The sequence below is a fragment of the Hippocampus bargibanti genome, linkage group LG14 (assembly GCF_051943395.1).
Source record: "Hippocampus bargibanti isolate YZ-2025 linkage group LG14, ASM5194339v1, whole genome shotgun sequence".
Classification (NCBI taxonomy): domain Eukaryota; kingdom Metazoa; phylum Chordata; class Actinopteri; order Syngnathiformes; family Syngnathidae; genus Hippocampus; species Hippocampus bargibanti.
The window spans coordinates 10015009-10035305 of NC_142747.1; the positions used below are offsets into that span (position 1 = coordinate 10015009).

General features: G+C 41.7%; 1 protein-coding gene across 1 annotated transcript; it reads right to left on the reverse strand.

The window, feature by feature from the left end:
• Positions 1 to 722: 722 nt before the first annotated feature.
• Positions 723 to 20121, reverse strand: mettl16 (methyltransferase 16, N6-methyladenosine). Its single transcript, XM_089013998.1, has 10 exons — positions 20003 to 20121; positions 19639 to 19790; positions 15729 to 15916; positions 14287 to 14427; positions 13814 to 13929; positions 13520 to 13662; positions 10755 to 10824; positions 9140 to 9229; positions 3346 to 3519; positions 723 to 2697 (listed from the first exon to the last, which is right to left on the reverse strand). Exons 2-10 carry the CDS (start codon positions 19764 to 19766, stop codon positions 2113 to 2115), a joined length of 1635 nt encoding a protein of 544 aa, XP_088870124.1. The 5' UTR covers positions 19767 to 19790; positions 20003 to 20121; the 3' UTR covers positions 723 to 2112.
• Positions 20122 to 20297: the final 176 nt, after the last annotated feature.

The following is a 20297-nucleotide window of genomic DNA, read 5'->3' on the forward strand; positions in this document are numbered from 1 at the left end:
AACGAAATGTTACACAAGATTCGAGTTTAGTACAGCATTACCTTATGCGTACATGCTCGGTGAAGACCTGGCGTGTATTCTTAAAATAATGCCTACGTGCACGGCTTCAATGATTTAACGCAACTACTTGCGAACGGTAATTTTATATTAACGAAAATGTAAAGTACTTGAGGATATACGTACTTGACATGTCAACGGGAGGTTCCCCACATGCTCAACGAAAACTATTCAATTCAAAGAAAACAAAGTGCCATATACGTTGTGGAATTTCGCGCAAAAGGTTTTGTAGCGACTATTTTTTAAAACGTTTTTGTTGGAATTTCACCTCCTTTGACAAACTATTGCGATAACGCCTTCAAAAAGTTGTCAGAAACGCTTGTCATACTCGGGGATATTTGCGTAACGCTTGAAGATGTTCATGAAACTATAGTGACGTTATGGGTGCTTTGTCTGTTTTTATCGCGTCAAAATGCCTTCTTGTGTGATGTTTGGATGACGGGTTCAGAGGACCCCCCCACCACCAGGAAGCGAAGATCGGGAGAAAACGGATCGTATATCTGGGAACATGTCCTCCCTCTTGTGGAACTTGTAAGAACTACTTGCAGCCGGAGAAATGCTTATGTACTGTCCAGTATTTCAGGTTCCCTTGACATTATCTCCACACAAAGACCACACGAGCCGGCTCAACGGTGATAAGACATTGTGATTTTCTAGGATTGTTGTATAAATCAATCTGAATCGTGGACATTTCCACAAACCTATTGTAAGGTTTTGAGGACAATTCTGATTCCTCCTATACAATATCAGAATGGTAAATCAACCTATTTTTTAGCACTGGTCATTAGAACAGGAAGCGGGGTAGAACTTGGGCTGTTTGCCTGTCAATCCCAGTGCATGTGGTAGACAAACATTCATTCTTGCACCTCTCCATTTTATCCTTTTTGATGAATAAGAATCATCTTTATTGGCCCAAGTATGTAGAACAAACAAGGAATTTGTCTCCGGTAGAACAAGCTGCACTAGTATCACAAAGGAGAGATGACAAGTATGGAGGACATTATCTCATAAAGGCTAATCTAATTCCTTAATGTAAGTGGTACCTATCAGGAGACAATGTCCTAAGTAGTGCCTGCCTAAGGGAAGTAGCTGGAAAAGGTGGTGGGCAGGGTGCGGAGGGTCCAGTAGGATTTTCGGCACTCTTGTCTAAATTATTGCAGTGTGCAAGTCCTCAAGAGTGGGTAGGTTGGTGCCAATGATTTTTTCCGCCGTCCTAATCTAACATGGTTTTGGGAATGGGCAAGGAAGCTAAAGAAGACCCACACAACCACAAAACATGTTCACCTGACCGCAAGATCAGAGGCAAGATTCTCACGGTGAACCTCAGAGATGTGAGGCAAATGTGTTCGTCACAAATGTAGCAAAAATAATGACAATGTTCAAATGGTGAGTATAGTTGATCTTTTTTGAATGTTACTGTGCCGATGACCATTTTGTGTTTGGGAGCCTTTTACTGAGCATCTTTCTTTATTAAGTTCATAGAGATGCTTGTTCTGTAGCCACAAGTGGACACAAGCCAGTGTCTTATTGTGCCGTTCCCAAGCCCGGATAAATACAGAGGGTTGTGTCAGAAAGGGCATCCGACGTAAAAGCTTGGCTAAAACAAACATGCGAATTAAACCTCTGAAGATGGGGGACACTGGTTCGCTGTAGCGGCCCCTTGAAGGGAAAAGCAGAAAGGAAAAGATGTTCATATATAAATCACATCCATGTTGAAAATATAGTACATTCATTTTTGGGTCCAACTCTTAACCCGCTATAAATGTGTGTTGTTGTTTTTTTTTACCAAAACCAAGAGAATAGTAATCCGTGTGTATATCCTAAAAGCACCACATAGAGTAGCAAACATTTTATAAAATCACATTTATTCCCACAGCTTGGAAATAAAGTAAAACATGGAAAGCATTGAGTGACCTAAAAAAACAAAAGCATCAAGTCCAACATTTAAATCACAGACTCACAATGGTTCAAGCACAAAACAGTTGGCCGCAATTGCCAAAACCATCCCGTACACTACAGTTTTGTATCCACGATCTCGAGTGCAGCTCTTTCTGTCTAGGATCTGGTGACAGCCTTTAAAAGAGTGTTCTTAAGATAGGTGCACAGCTGGTTCATCAGATCTTTATTCTGACCTTCCAACCAGTGCATCTCAATCATTGCGTCGCCCTCCTCATCCAGAACATTCAGCAGGCATTTAAACAGGAAGTGTTCCACTGACCCCGGGCTCGCCGCTTGTTTTGACGACATCTCGCTTGTGGCATCCTTCATGCCACGTGTCCCCGCAGAGCTGCATCCGGGCGTTATTTCCTCATCTTCACCTGCAACCTTTTCCGGGAGCTCCTGATCGATTTCACCGGCGGTCTTGGTACATTTCACGCTTTCGCCGGATGGGGCGCCGTTGCCAATGGACTCTGCAGTTACTTGATGGTCAGCTGACTCCTGAGTGGCATCCTCCTGGCTGTTTTGGGTGAGCGGGGGCGCCGGTGCGGCAGCAGCGGTGCTTTGATGGGCTCTTGGCAGCTCTCGCAACTGCCGCATTTGTTCGCGTCGCTTCTGTCGGCCGTGGATCCAAGTGTTTTCCACCGCGGTCAGGAGGAGGCGTTGCTGCTGTTCACTGCATGGAACACGCTTGTGCAGCACCTGCAAGGAGAAGAAGCTAAATATATTTTCACTGGATTTCAGGATCTACTTTTCAGGTGGAAGACAAAAAAACAAAACAAAAAACAACCTATGCCCAGGTTCGACATTTTATCATCGTCAGTCGATTTATATTTCACTAGTTACCATATTTTCCGGTGCATAAAGCACACCCAAAATCCTGAATTTTCTTGAAAAGTTATGAAAGGAAGAGGTAAGGAAAGAAAGAAGTAGAAGAACAAAAAAAGGGAGGTGCTGGAAAGGCAGGCACTCTCGCGGTGCCATCTTGAAGTTAAAAAAATAAATAAAACTAAATAACAAATTCTGGATTAAAGAGGAGAGGATCAAAGCATCCTTTTCAGCAGTGGATCAGGGATGTCATGGTGGAATGTGCACGTCTACGACAAGCTAAATGTTGAAAGCAAACAGGAAGCTGCATTGACAAAAATAGATTGTCTCACATCTCCTGTCTCACGTAAATCCACTTCAATTCCAAGCCGCGACAGTTCCAATATTCTGTAGGTCCTAGAATTTGAGTGAAAATGACAAAAACCCTGGCACTGGAGTGGACACATGCAGTATTTGCACATCGTCTGGCAGTGAATGAATTAAGAACCGACCGCTACACTGAAACGAGACAAAAAAACTGACCCGCAGCTCCGTGAGCGCCTTCTCCATCAGACTTGTGACGGCTTCCAGAGGATGTTGGTCGGTGCAGCCCAGACCACAGGACTTCATCTGGAGCTCCCTCAAAGCCACGTGGGGAAGGGTGAAGGAAAGAGGTTTCCGCGCTTTGTCCAACTTGCGCTTTTTACTGGGGGGGGACTGTCGCAGGGGGAGAATCACAAAGACAAGTGTGGTCAGGTTTTTATTGATGCTCTCGTTGAAAAATAAAAATACAAATATTTGCGCCTGTACTGGGTCGTAACTGCGTGACGGTGTAATCAATTTTAAAAATGTGACAGACCCCCTAGAGGTCATACGGTTCTTATAGGGTGCGGTGTCCTCAAATTGACTACCACAGCACATCACTCGCATAATATATCCACATACCATTATGGTAAACTGCCATGACCGTTTCCTGAGCAGATTGGGCAAGGAAACAATAAATCTAGATAAACAGTCGACGTTAATAAGAGAAGTGATGCTTGAATTTTTCCCAACTGGCAATTTGTACAGGATATGCACCGCTTTCGTTGACAACATTGCACTCTTGCCCTTAGATCAATTTAATTAAATGACTCTTATATTTTACCATCGCGTGAATTTTGGGGTCAACCCATATCCTTAAAAAAAAGTCGATTTGTATTTTGAGTCCGGGAATTTAATGTACCGTATTTTTTTTGTTTTTTTTTAAAAGCCGGAAAATACAGTAATTAGACTTCATGAACACTCCATGGCTCATTTCTTTGATCTATCTCGATCTATTTACAAAAATATGACAACTTCAATGGAGAGTTAGGACAGCGGGAAAAAATCATTGGCACGGCCCTACCCACTCTCGAGGACTCGCAGACTGCAGGAATCAAGACAAGGGCACGGAAAATCCTACTGGACCCTCCGCACCCTGCCCAACCGATCAATGCGCACCAAATCCAGCAGACATTTAAAGGACAACCGACGCCTCCGGACAAGTTGTGTCCATAATTTGTAAAATGGCTTCAAATGACTTCTACTGAGCGTATTTTACAAAGATTCCACCGCATATAGCTATATTTTACGTTTTAAGACTCGCGCTGAATATTCCGGAAGTCTTGTTTTTGAGTTGGTGACGAGTCCTCACGTCACGTCACTGAAGGAACGCCCCTGACCGAGAAAGGACACATTGTAGTAGTCCTTTCATTCACGTCAATGCATTTTGCGGTACTTTGTTTGGTCTGAAAACTTCGTGTTGATCCGTGTTGATGGCGAAATTAGAAAGAAAACATAAATAACGCGATGGTGAACCCTTGTGTGTTGCCTCGAGCATCGATTTGATATTCGCTGACAAAAATTCTAAGGAACTAATCAGCCCGTTTCCACGGGCTACATTTCCCTCCCCCCAGATACCTCAAAATGACAAGGAATAAATTATTTAATCAATTGCAAACATGTATGCTTTCCTCTTCAGAACTATTTGAATCATATTCATAACTGGATGAGTAACAAGAAAGCATTTTCTCCGAATCTGAAGCCATTGTTTTGATTCTCGAGCAAGGCAAGACGTCTTGCCGTGACATCACGAACAAGGGGGCGGAACCTTCTGAAACTGGCCACTTCCGGTTTCAAATTGAAGTACTTTTTAGACACTTTAAGTCATTTTTATTGGTGTTTTGCATTTGACTAAAAATATCATATTGCGTGTTTTGGGTATTTTAGATGCTATAAAACGTTTTTCTGATGTCAGTTAGGAAACAAAAAGTGATGTCGGTTGTCCTTTAAACAGCTTCTTCCCCCTAGCCATTAACTCTCTAAACAGTATCCCAAATATAACTTTATAGTGCCTCTGCAATTTTGCACAACCTTGTGGAATCATGGTCGCTCCAGCTCTGTACTCATTTGAACAACTGTTACTGGCCAATATAATCTCCAGACACTTTGAGGCGCTCAAGGACATCTACATAATTGCACACGTGTTGTACTACAAATACACTGACTGATCACTTTCACTGATTGTCTGCACCAATTGTATAACTGTTATTATATTTCATTATATCGCTTTAGCTCTGATTTATACTTTGCACAGTTGTTCCTGAGAGGTGTCACGCCCATAATTATTTGTCATGTTTTTGTTATGATGATACTAGAGCAGTGTGTTCTACCAAACACAAATTCCTTGTGTGTTCTACACACTTGGCCAATAAAAATGATTCAGATTCTATTTATAAAGCGTTCTCGTGACTTAAGGACCATGATTACTGTGAGCATACATAAGCCAATGCGGGTCTGTGGTTGTTAGTAGAAAATGGGTTGCTGGAACCATGGACACAAGAGGGAGCTGTGAGCACATCGGCAGGACCTGCACGGCCTTTGAATAATGCTCCTTATTCTTGTCCTCTCAAGTCAAACCGCAAATGGCGCTAGAGGTCATTTGCCAAGCGTATGCGGACAACACGACTTCAGCCGTAACGCTTCCCTGCACATCCGCATGCCTGCGAGCGTGCGTTCCACGTCACACACAAGGGCTCGGCAAGCTGGCGCAGGGTCCGCAGTGACAGAGCAGACGGCAGGGCCGACTGACCTACAAAGAGCGGGGGGGAAGGAGTGGGGTGTGACCTTCACGGGCTGCTGCCGTTCTGAGAGTCAAGTTTGCACACCTTCGGGGTCTATAGTATGCCTGATGACTTTGGGTGAGCAATTGCCATCCTTAATGTTAACAAAAGAGATGGATTCGTGGTCACCTAGAGCACAGCTGTTTACGGGCAGGAGGGTTAGAAGGATGTTTGATGCAGTTTAGTTCTCCACCATGACCAGCTAGAATAATAAGAACTGCTTAAATAATACTTAGTTTATCAAAGGAACCAGCATTAGTATTATTTTATTATTATGCAGCAAAAGCAATCTAATTGAGCAGAGGTTCCAAACGTTACAGCCAGTAGGAAGTGACCTCATTGTGCCTGCTCATGTATTTAAAGATAATTTGCGCTTGGTTTAAAATCATTTGTTTCTAGAAGACACAGTTACAAACTGTTTCCATGTTTAATTCGGGGCTTCAAAATGGACTTGGGGTGATCTGTCGGTTTAATAAAGCTTTTGTTTTTCCAGATGTGCCTTGTCAAGTGCAATTGTATAATAAAAGATGATTTTCTGAGAAATCCCACACACATAGATTCATTTAGCTTCCGGGAGCATGAAATCAGAAAAATCGAGTGGCTGCTGGCTTTTCTGCCATTCACAAAGAAACACAAATGTGTTACTTGTAGGAATGACAAATTCATAATGATTATGATATTTTTCTAAAAATGTTCATCCAACTCTCATTTGAAAAGAGAGGACAATCATTTTAAAATTTGTAAAATTATATGCAAAAACACATCTTATAAATAACTCAATTTCCCCATTTTGCATTAAATTCGGTATCTTAGAACTTATTTTGCCTCTTTTATTTTACCGTATTTTCTGGTGTATAAGGCACACCGAAGTATAAGGCGCACCCCTAATGAATAGTGTATATTCAAATATTTTCCACATGTAAGGTGCACGAGGACTATAAGGCGCACCTTCAATGAATGAAAAGTTTTCCAAATTTAATATAAAAATATAGCAATGTTTTCCAAATATAAGGCACGCCACATTGTAAGGCGCTACAATAGAGGTTGGGTAACGCACTACTTCTTCTACAGGGGGAAATGGAGTCGAGGGCTGCTGACAGGAGTTGTGAGAGCTGTTGTGGCTCAATATTACTTCACATATAAGGCACACCTGCGTAGTGTCATCTTTTGAAGAAAATGAAGGCTTTTAGGTGCACCTCTACACCGGAAAACAAGCAAAGACGACCACTTGTATTATTGCCAAGTTTTTTTTAATTGATAGCTAATGCTTTAATTCAATAAATCTCTGCTAGTGTTCCAATATTCAAACAATGTCTACACTATTTCGAGGAAATCACACTGGCCAATCAATGGTGAGCTATTTTTAGAACAGGGCTCATGTACCCACATGCCTGTTAGTGACGCCTGCTTGATAGCCAATTAGCGTTTTTTTGCACCAAGAGAGACATCTTGCTATGACTTTCTGCACCCAAGTTTCAAGCTTGTCAACATAGCAACTATTAGCGTGTTAGCATTTTCAAATTTCTCCATTGGGAGACAAAGGGTTGCCGTTGACTTCTTTGCAGCCTTTCTCATTCAAAACAGTTATTACATACAGGAAAAAAAATAAAATTCCTTATCAGTGTATCTCATGGATTTATTCACTCAGGTTACTATTTTAATCATTTCTTAGAACTCTCGATAAAATTGTTAAAAGACAACCGACGTCTCCGGACAAGTTGTGTCCATAATTTGTAAAATGGCTTCAAATGACTTCTACTGAGCGTATTTTACAAAGATTCCACCGCATATAACTATATTTTACGCTTTAAGAGTTGCGCTGAATATTCCGGAAGTCTTGTTTTTGAGTTGGTGATGAGTCCTCACCTTACGTCACTGAAGGAACGCCGCTGACCGAAAAAAGGACACATTGTAGCAGTCCTTCCATCACGTCAATGCATTTTGCTGGACTTGTTTGGTCTGAAAACATCGTGTTGCACCAAAAGAGGCAGAAGAGGGCGACAAAGCTCCATGTAAAGAATTTATCAGCCTGTGGAAAATTCCTCACACGGAGCTTGGTCGACATTTTCTTTTTTGGTGATACATTTCCCCCCAATGTTGCCTCAAAATGGCATGGAATAAATTCTGTAATCGATTGCAAACATGTATGCTTTCCTCTTCAGAACTATTTGAATCATATTCATAACTGGATGAGTAGAAAGCATATTCTCTGAATCTGAAGCCATTGTTTTGATTCACGAGCAATGCAAGATGTCTTGGCGTGACGTCACGAACTGGGGGCGGAACTTTCTGAAAATGCCCAATTCGCAGCTAAATTTTTTTGCAGATTTTGGACACTTTAAGTCATTTTTATTGGTGTTTTGCATTTGACTAAAATATCATACATTTTGGGTATTTTAGTTGCTATAAAACGTTTTTCTGATGTCAGTTACGAAACAAAAAAGTGATGTCGATTGTCCTTTAAGTGTATACAGTACTGGTCTAAAGCAGTTTGGAATTGACCTGGTAGTAAAGGGGCTAAGTAGGTCACAGTTGCATGCTCGCCACATGTGCTAAGATCACATGTAACAATAATGAGCATGCCTCATGCACATGCACGTATAGCTGACATTATAGGAAGACATGCATCTGGGCAGAATGAGTCAACCATATATTACTTTCTATGCATGCAGAAGCCTCTGTCAAAAACAACACACATGCATGAAGGCAGTACAAGGCAAAGGAGCATCACAGGAAAAAGAAATATAGGGCAATCCTTCCGCTCAAATGATTTGAGACTGGGAAGGGCAAAATAGCCGAGTCCGCTCAGAGCTCATGAATCTACCCAGCAGCCACTTCCAGTTGTTTTTCCTCTAGCACACACACATTAAATACAATTCATGCTGACTAATAGGGTTTATTGTGTTGTTTTCTCCAACACTTTCACAGTCCACACAATCACAAAAGCCAGCGTGCGCGTACATTTCCTACCCTGGAAACTGTTGCCGGGTTACCGCTAAACTAAAACCACATCAAGCTCACCTCGGAGGAGAAACAAGAGTGTGTGATAGAAGATTGAAAGATGCGGTTAGAGAGGAGTGGGGGGTGGTGGAGGTGCATTATTGAGTAGATTTTGGGTGTTGGATCTGCTAACCAGCAGGCGGAGACAAGCTAAGGCAATAAAGTGGCCCATCCGTGGCCTGCAAAAGACTTACTGGAACGAGGACATCATCATAGAAGCTCCAGGCCAGCGCCCACCGCATGGTGCGTCCCTGGCAGAACTCTGTGTGCGTCACTTTGGGTACCTCAGGGGCGTAAAAAAAATAACAATAATTGCAGCAGTGTATATACTACTCATGCAATTATATTCATCATCTTCATTCTATGTACTGTATGAATGTACTGTATGTATCTGTCTGTCTGCCCGTCTATCCATCCATCCATCCATCTGGCGAGCTAGCTAGCTGTTTAACTAGCTAGCTATCTGTTTGTTTATCTATTTATTTATTAATTCATTAGGGTGAGAGGTTGAACTGAAACTTATCCTAGTTGACTATGGCACATGCTGGTCACTAGTCAATGGCCGCACAAGAAAAATGTTGCTCAGTTGATCCACAACAACACGATGATTGATGCTTGATCAAACCTACACTCTGTTTCACGTGTGATTGATCATCATACCCCGACGGACACTCGGCGTGGCACCTCCTGATTGTGGGTGTGAAAATGGAAGTGTGAAAGTGTCATGTAACAAAGAAACGGCAAGTGGGAAAAGCTTTGCGCAAAGCACACTTAGCAGCCTGATAGAAGTACTATCAGGCTTTTTATTTTTTGTATTTTTATGACACCCCATTTACATTTAGATCACAAGCCTGCTCTCTGGATGCATGCCAAAAATGCACTTTTGTTGATGAGCAGACATAGCAGTCTAAATCCCCACGAGGGTACAGGTGCAGCAAACCATAGGACTGGATGTTTTGCTCCTTCAAGCATGTGAGAGAAGCAACTAGCACGGGACAATAAGCCTGATCCAGTCAGGAGTCACAAGCTAGGATATTAGTTCCAGCTAATGACTTGTGGCTGTTTAGCTACACAACGCCTTATGAGGTGGTCATGCGCTGTTCACTGATATCGGCCCATGGCCCGCTTGTGAGAATTTTTGGTTACCGTGTTTGACACAGCAAATCCATTTTGGGAGTCTGCTCTGCTGGCAGAAATATCAAAAATAATCCTCAATCCATACACGCATTATTTTTTTGGTTGAATAATGTCCATTTAACTCATTTGCTGCCATTCACAAATTTATTCGGGAAATGCAAATATGATGTACAGCGGCATTCCCGAATTTGTTCGGGTTTTGTTTTACTTGCTTGGGTGCTGATAAAGCGCAATGTTTTTTTCCCTTCCACAAGGGGGCATCATGTCACTTTTTTCCATGTTAGTGTTTTTTTTCCAGCAATAGCTGTTATTAAAGTTCTATATAAACCGATATGTATGTATTGGATTGTATTTTGGACAGCCGCCCTCATTTCAAGCTCATATAACTCCAGCCCCATATAATTTAGGAATTAGCACTTTTTTCCGATGAAAGAAGAGAGTACTGTATGTTCATGTAGTCCTAAAACTTGAATTCTAGTGGACAAAAACCCTGAGAGTGGACACATTTTCGCACGTCTGGCAGTGAATGAATTAATATTGGATGTAAATCAATCAAAAGATTTTTTTTCTAAATACCTTAACGTCACGACTAAAAATGTAACTGCTTTGGAAAATTCAGCTCTTGTAGCACAGTACATGCCAAAGGCGTGTTGACTCTGATGGGCCACTCACCCCTTGCTTCCTAAGCTCCTCCTTCAGCGGGGCCAAGCTACATTTCTTTCCCAGCATGCAACTGTACCACCTGTAGAAAACAAGCATCCGAAGTAATGTGTTGAGCACATTAGCAATCAACTACTAAACGCTAGATCCGAAAAAGCAGAAAAGATGCAAGACGTACCATTTTTGACAACACTTTCAGGCAGCCATCCCACAATACAAAGTCTGACAAGTGTCGAAACATGACAAAAAGTAATATTTTGATTTGGATGAGTTTTTAACAAATATGGAATTTTGTATCAATATTAAATAAAATAGTTTTGAAATTTCTCACCATACACCTAATAATGCTGCAATTAAAAAAAACAGAATTGTTCCTTAACTCATTCACTGCCAGACAATGTGCAAACATGTACACTCCAGTGCAGGGGTTCTTGTTATTTTCACTGAAATTCCAGAATCCACAGAATATTGCGTTTTACGACTACATAAACATTCACTGCAGCATAAGAAACCTTGACCGTAAAAAAGACGCATTGTAGCGGTCCTTCCATCACGTCAATGTATTTTGCTGGACTTGTTTGGTCTGGGGACCTCGTGTTGCACCCAAAAGCCGCCAGAAGAGGGCGTCCCTGCGCCATATAAGGAATTTATCAGCCTGTGGAAGCGGAGGTAGCCACTGGAGGTCGCCATTTTGTGCCTCTTTTTTTGGGTGAGAGATTTTCCCCCAATGTTGCCTCAAAATGGCACATATAATTCTTTAATCGATTGCAAACATGTATGCTTTCCTCTTCAGAACTATTTGAATCATATTCATAACTGGATGTGTAACAAGAAAGCATATTCTCCGAATCTGAAGCCATTGTTTTGATTCACAAGCAATGCAAGACGTCTTGACGTGACATCACGAACTGGGGGTGGGACTTTCTGAAAATGCCCAATTTGCAGCTCAATTTTTTTGCAAATTTTGGACACTTTAAGTCATTTTTATTGGTGTTTTGCATTTGACTAAAAATATCATAATGCGTGTTTCTCGTGTCAGTTAAACAAAAAAGTGATGTCGGTTGTCCTTTAAGTGCTTGTTTGTGAGCTTTGTAAGCATTTTTCTTTTATTGATATTCATTACTGAGATTTTTTTTACAAAGGTAGGTTGTTCCAAACATGCACAAAACTTTAGCAGCCAGGGCTGTCAATTTGGGGTACCCTGGTAGTAGATACTGCTAAAATGTGCCCAGACCTACGGAGGCAAATTTGCCCTTCAAATCTGCATCACATTGCAAATCAATTAGTTCTAGCTGGATTTCGACCGGTAGATAATGACATTTTGGCTAATGAGGGTGTTGAAACCGCGGTTGAAAAAAAAAGATGTGGTTGAAAAAAACGCCGCTGTTTTCTTCTACGTTGATCGAAACAGCACCACTCTAGTGCACAATCTTTGAATTGCACCTCATTAAAAATATGAATTCCATGTCGTCTGTGCATTTATTTTCCACCTTTAAATTATCATGCGGGCCTGATCAAACCTCCTTTGAGGCCTGTTCCAGCCGGCGGGCCGTATGTTTGACACCGGTGCTTTAGACTCTTCTTTCATCAGAAAAAAAGACTTAATTCCTAAGTTATATTGGGTTTGGAGTTGTCTGAGCGTGATTTTGGGGGCGGCTGTACAAAAGGCAAATGCTGCCCCCTCGTGGAAGGGAAAAAACATTACCGCCGGTGTGACCGGCGCTTTATCGGCACTCTCTGCAAGAAAAAAACAAAATCCGAACAATTTCGGGAATGTGGCTCCACGTCATAGTTTTCAATTCCTGAATAAATTTGGGGATGGCAGTGAATGAGTTAATTTCTTAAACAGTGAGTTATCAGCGGATTGCTGCGTGCCGCTTTAACAAAGAAATATTTGGAGGTCAGAAAAGGCCCTTTGAGTATGAAAATGCTCAGCTGATTGGGGCACAGTAGTTTAGTTGTAACATATCTGCATAAGTTGACACAATGAAATATTGAACGGCTCTGACAGTGACAGATGTTTCCCACAGTGAGGAGCAACAGCCAAACACCGCCAACATAATAAATGCGGATCATTATCTTATTATCTGAAGAATGCACATGCCGTATTGGCCGCAAAGGGGGCTTCCCCTCATAACACCGAAATAAAATGAAAAGGGGGAGTAAGGAGGGTGGGGTGGTGGCGAGTGTCAAAGGACCAATTGATGAAACTGGTAGTGTTGCCATGGACACCTGCGGGCTCTTTTGTCCTGGCATTATTTCTGGGTGGGAGTGACATTGGGATAAATGCCAATTTTTGAAAAGAAAGAATCATTTACTCGCTCTTTCTCTCGCTCACCTGTAAACACGCATCCCCGTGACACAAGAGCAGGCAGGTGTTAACATCAGTCTTTCTGGGACACACCGGTGTGGCATGTCTAATTTGTTTTAATAGTCCCCTTGCTGCAGCGCCCTCGCACTCCGCCACCCTTGTGACGGCAATGTGATGAGGGAGGGGCTGATAAAGCGGAATCCACCCAAACGCACACGCTCCCCTGTGGGGTGATTGTCTGGCAAAATCATTAAAGTGAATATATGTGACGGCTCCATGAATGTGTGTGTGGCCCATTTGCTCACTTCCCCACACTCAGGATGCATTTAAACCTCGTCGAACCTCTCCAAAAATCTGCCACTTCAGACATTTTTAATAGTCTTCTGTGACAATTTGCCTTCCGATTTTTGACACGTTTGGCTTGATTACCGCTCTCCCTGACGGTGGAGTGGTCTTTGTTCCTCACCTCAAGCGTTTCTTGAGCTGCAGGCTGTCATGAATGATCCTCTTAACAAACTCCAGTTCGCCGCCCTCCGCCATGATTTCGGTCACCCCACCCGTGTTGACCGAGCTGGGAGGAGGTCGCCGTGCGTTCCTTGAATTGACCCCCTGTAGCGAGCAGCAAGACAGACACAGATTAAGATCTAATCCTATTAAATGTCTGTTACTATCTGAGTAAACAAATCTAGCTTCAGACAGCCACGCAGCGGACATTGACATTCTTCACTGCTCGTAAATCATTTGAAAAGAGAAGAGTCACCTTGGCTTCCAGCTGGTTGGCAAAAAAAGGAGGGTTGCACATGCAAAAGTCATACACAATTTCTGTCTCTTCTTTTAAAGCGTCCATCAACAGAGTCTTCTGGGGAACTTTGACCACTGTGGTAGACAAAATAACAACAATGCTCAATCAGCAATGCTACAAGTTGCCCCTCAAATCAAATTGGACATTTCTAAATTAATGTGACAATTGTAGCAATCCTCTATTCAGGATATCTCTCCTAACACGCGCACAAAATACAAGATGAATTGCCATCCATTCATTTGTCACCGCTTGTCTTTTAGGACATGTTGATTACGGATTAACATGTAGACACATCAATTATGTTCATTAGAAAGCCAATTCTGCAAGCATAATTAAAATTCTAAACTATGTAATTTCCTGTTGCTTCCCTCATTTGTCGATATCAATTTAATAGACAAACGACCCAGCAGTGGCATTGCTGAAATGTTTACCTTTAACCAGGTCAGACAACTGGTTCTGCTCCACGTTCCTGGTCGCGTAGTCAAAGCAGATATCATCCACTTCCGTAGCTAGGAAATACCAGCCGTTCATTGAGGCTCCCAGCAACGGGTAGATGCAAGATGCACCAGTCCCTCAAAAAAAAAAATAAAAAAAAATCAAATAAAAATCTTTTATTTATTATAATTATGAAGCAATGTTACAATATTATTCAATTCAATATACCATATTTTCCGGTGTACAAGGCACACCGGAATATAAGGTGCACCCCCAATAAATGATGTATTCTCAAACCTTTTCCACGGATAAGGCGCACTGGACTATAAGAAGCAGCGTCAATGAATGAAATAGGTTTTCAAATATAATATATAAAGAAATAAAAGTTTTACAAATATAAAGCACACCACATCATAAGGCGCTACAATAAAGGCCGGGATTACACACTACAGTGGGACCTTGGCTTACGAACTTCATTGGTTCCCAGACAGAGTGTGTAAGGCGAAGTGTGTATCCCAAAAATTAATTTTCCATAGGAAACCATTAAAATGAGAATAATCCGTTCCCAGGTTCCCATAAAACATAATTTTCTACTTTCTAATTTTCTAAGCCTTAAAACTACATAAAATATGCCTTATTCTATGTATAATAAATGTGCTATAGTATTATGATTAAAGAAATACACTGCACTGTACAATAAAGTCATTTTATTTACCTTTGTGATGGTCGTTAATGGCTTGATGGAATGGAGTGTCCTGTTTCCTCAGCATTAAACACTTGATGAGGAACGTTAAATTCTTCTTTCACCATCTTGAGGAATGATCCCTTGTAGGTGCACTCTGTGATAATTGTATCTAGTTCTTCATCAATTGTGATCTGTTTAGCTGGGTTGATAGCTTTTTGCATAAAGTGTACAGATGACTTGTGCGGGTTATCTGTGCAGCCTGATTGATGGGATATTTTAACTTTCCAATCTACACTCTGCTTTTGAATTTTCAAAGTTGAAACAATTCTAAATTTCACTGTTTTCTATCCATTTTCTAACCTTTTTTTGTTTTTCGCGAACGACACATCACTCATTGTGGCAGCTCCGTGTGTATCCCGAAAAATAGTTTGTATGCCAAGGTAAAATTTTCATAAATGTAACGTTCGTAAACCTTAAAGTTCGTAAGCCAAAGGGTTCGTAAACCAAGGTCTCACTGTACTTCTACAGGTTGGGGTCGGTGGCTGCTGACAGTAGTTGCGAGACCTGTCGTGGCTCAATATGACTTTACATATAAGGCGCACCTGTGTATAAGGTGCAGGGTCATCTTTTGAAGAAAATCAAGGCTTTTAGGTGCGCCTTATACACTGCAAAATACGGTAAATCAACAATAACAGTAAATTAAGATCAGTGCGACCAGGACTGAGCCGCAGACTATTAAGAATGTTTCGCTACCGATGTCAATGCCTCTACGTGGTTGCTTCTGGCCATCGATGAGATCCTCCACCCAGTGGATGTAGTTGAGGCGTAGAGGGACCGTAGGTATGAGGCGCTCCAGAGGGATCTCGATGCTCAAACCAAAGTCCTCCTTCAGAAGGGTGCAGGTCAGAGCTCGCACGGCCTCTGGCTCTTTGAAATTCACTCTGGAAGGCACACAAGAGAACAAGATGCAGCAACGTTTATGACATGACATAATAAGTAGCATGCAAAGGCTCTTTACAAATTAAATGGAATACCGTATTTTCTGGTGTATAAGGCGCACCCCCAATGAATGGTGTATTTTCAAATGTTTTCCATATATAAGGCGCACTGGACTGTAAGGTGCATCTTCAATAAATTAAAACAGTTTTCCAATTATATACATTTGGAAAAAAAATGTAATGCACACCACATTCAGTAAAGGTGGGCATTACACACTACTTTTCTACAAGGGGGCGGCGGTAAAATTGAGTCGCCGGCTGTTGACAGTAGTTGCGAGACCAGTTATGGCTCAATATTACTCCAGTTTTGAAAGGTACTTATAAATGAAATGTTGTATTATTATTATTATTATATAAGGTGAGTCTGCGCATAAGGCGCAGGGTCATCTTTTGAAGAAAATGAAGGCTTTGGGTGCACTTCATGCACCGGAAAATACAGTAGTTTATTAAGTCGTGCACTTTGTTCAGCAAAAGGGTGTCCGTAGTCTTGAGGGAAAACAACGTCTACATATAATAGACATGATTTCATTTTTATTAGACATCAAGTGGAAAATGGTTGTACTTTACGATGGACAAAAACACGTGACTCGTGTCAGGCTTTTATAGAGCTTTCTGGTGAGCTGATAGTTTCAATCGGGTGTATTGAAGTAAAGAGAGATCTAAAACTGGCAGGATATTCCTCTTGAGGAACTGGGGGTCCCTGAACCCGTTTTCAAGCAGGGTGTGAGGAAGAAGGCATCAAGTGTAATGAACGGTGCTGATCGTTTTGTGTCAGCTCCATAGCAACACTGAATTACCCCTACAACTACGTGCTACCCCTCCACCTCCCGCCACACACCGTAGAGCTCATTAATTTGCAATACATCATGAAAGACGAGGAATTTACATTTTCTACACAATTAGGACCTCACACTTTTATTTGTCTAGGCTCCAAATGTTACACCTACATGCTACACCTGTTCATACATTCATTCTGCTCATAATTGAAGCTTTGCCAATTGTATTTTTTAATTTTTGCAGCTTGGCAGAGCTAATTAGACACATCCCAGGGCTGAGGCGCCTGGCACGCAAACCATTCAACACAAGCAGTTTTCAATGGATTACAAGGGAGGGCGGGGGGAAAAAACTCCGTTGGTGAAAGAGATGCAAATATCACCTACATATCAGGAAAGGGCAACTTCAATGAAAGAGGACCGCAATTTTTGCACCGGCCCACAAATGGCAGAAATTCATGCAAAACAGATGCCTAATAAAATCCATTAAGGCAAAATACCCCACACTACCTAAAAAAAGAACTCCCAATGTACATTTTCACGAAAAATAGTGCTTGGAAACCCCCCATCCCAACTGCAGTCAAGGACGAGTGGACGACTAAAAAGAAAACAAAGCAGCTGCAACTGTCTCAGGTGTTCTGACATTGGTCTCTTCTACCTCAGAGGCATTATGAGAAAAAGATCAATATTCAGGCAGCAGGGCTGCTCAGGCCAGACCTCTATTTTTAGCCTTGAGGTGTGCGTGCGTGTGTGTGTGTGTGTGTGTGTGTGTGTGTGTGTGTGTGTGTGTGTGTGTGTGTGTGTGTGTGTGCGCGCACTATTAAAGAAGACGAGCAGCCCTGCAAGCAGCATATCTCCATGGCAACCCCAAACCCATCTACCGAACAGATGATGGGAGAGCACGCAAGCTCAGCCACGTTGGAACAATGGTCGGCGCCAGACAGAGCGTGAGCGTACCCGCGCTTTACGTTGACGATGCCACGTGGGGTTTGCGGCAGCGCGCTTACGTGACTATTCTTTGCAGGGGAGAGGAAACAAAATGGGCCAAAACAGCTCGATGAATAAAGTGATCAAGTGACACATTTTGCTGCGGGAGAAAATTTGTTTACATGTTACTTGAAGTTTTAGTATGAACGAGGTGACTTTCAAGGTATCGCTCAGAGTGCATTTGCGATGGCACACAGTGACTGTGTGGCATATTAGCAATGAGTAATTTCAAGATGTTATGGTTTTCATGCAACAGCCTCATTCAAAAAAACGTTTTTCATCCCTCAATTGCTATACACAACACTCCAAAATAATGTGTCTTTTGTTCAAGAAAAACAGCAAAAAACATATTGTAAGTATTCACATTATTTATCAATAATCATTGGTAGTAGCCTATGGTCTTTTGCTGTTTTGCAGACATGGTTGTGAATCAATATTACATTGTATTAATAATCTTCTTTTCCTTTCTGCTTTTCCCTTCAACAGGTCGCGGCAGCGAATCAGTGTCCTCCATCTTCAGAGGTTTGATTCGAATGTTTGTTTTGGCCAAGCTTTTACGTCAGATGCCCTTCCTGACACAACCCTCTGTATTTATCCGGGCTTGGGACCGGCACAATAAGACACTGGCTTGTGTCCTCTTGTGGCTACAGAACAAGCAGCTCTATGAACTTAATAAAGATAATAAAGTTCCTACCAACTGCTGTCAGGCTTTGCAATTCTCAATGATCACATGTGAAAAAAAAAACTGGACACTTGGAAATATGGGTTGATGCAATATATCAATATGCCCTTCTTGATACTCGCACTATGTACAGTTTTTTTATGAAACGGTTTTGCACAGCATACAGTTGACATTTTTATTTTGTAAAGCTTACAATATCTTGTTTTCTATCCTTTCACCCCCACCCCACCCCTTTCAAATTGCTGCTGTGGACTGCAAATTTCCCCATTGTGGGACGAATAAAGGCTTTCTGATTCTGATAAAGATGCTCAGTAAAAGGCACAAAATGGTCATCGGCACAACAACATTCAAAAAAGCTCAACTATACTCACCATTTGAACATTGTCATTATTTTTGCTACATTTGTAACAGATTTGCCTTACATCTCTGACGTTCACCGTGAGAATCTTGCCTCTGATCTTGCGTACAGGTGAGCATGCTTTGTGGTTGTGTGTGTCTTCTTTAGCTTCCTTGCACATTCCCAAAACCATGTTAGATTAGGACGGCAGAAAAAAAATCATTAGCACCAACCTACCCACTCCCGAGGACTTGCACACTGCAAGAATTTAGGAAAGAGCGCCGAAAATCCTACTGGACCCTCCGCACCCTGCCCATCACCTTTTCCAGCTACTTCCCTCAGGCAGGCACTACTTGATACTTTGCACATTTTCTCACAGTTGTTAATAATTTGAGATCAAAATATATCACTGGATATGGTAAACAATGTAATACCAAAATATTAATATTATACTCATGTTTAACATCACCCAACATGACTAAATATTATCAGAGTTTCAGTTATTTTCAGCACATTTCATGAGGTCTCATGTGGATCAATATTCACTTTGTCGTTTACAACTTTAATGTCAAAAAGTTCAGTGTTGTAGCTCGTCTGTGCAGCTTTAATTTGTTTTGGTATTCAACGTATTTTGACATGTTTTTAGAGCATTTGTTTACATTTAGTTTCGGTGTCCACATAGCATTAGCCATTTAACACGGATTCTATTGATTAGTTACCATTATTTATTCAGCTGGTACAATTTTACTCTCGCATTACCTTGGGCGCTGTCGACTAAAGCCGAAAACATAAACACGCAGATTGGACTTCTACAAATACGTTCATTTACTCTGTTCAATATCTGGGCTAATCGTATCAGTCGCTTGGCTCATTATTTGATACTTACACGGCCCGTCCACTCAAGTTGGTGTGCACATGTTCTTGGAATTCTGGGTACTTGGAAGCCAGGTATGCAAAATCTGGTGCTTTGTCTTTGTAGCGGTTTCTGGGATGCATGGACTTATTCAGCGTCATGATAACAGCCCAGTGATAGGATTCCTATACACAAAACTAAAGGTAAGACAAGGATCTTTCAATTTTAATGAGTCGGCGGGTTCTGTTAATATTCCGTCTGTGCAGACAGCTTTTGAATAATTAATACGTGCAGTAGTGTACATCAATGTCATTTTGGCTCGGGAGAAAACGTGAACTCAGCAAGACCATATTAAATAAGTATCGATAACTACAACTCAGATCTCATGTCAACATACCTTCGGCAATTCTTTGTGGAACGCCAAGTCGCTTTAACTCAAGATGCTCGCGTTGTCCACACGTTTCCCAGCTTGAAACGTCCTCTTCCTGTTTGTGTGACGTCATTACCCTGCGCCTCAGCTGGTCTTTGCGATCGAAAACCCAAAGTCAGCAAAATCTCGTCGGAACCACCCAAACATTTGTCTTTATTGCGCTTCTTTCGACTTTCTGTATCGTGTACGATGGCCTTCACGGTAACTGTTGTTAGTTAAGTTGAGTTGTACTAACTAGATAGTACCCACTTTACATAGCGTG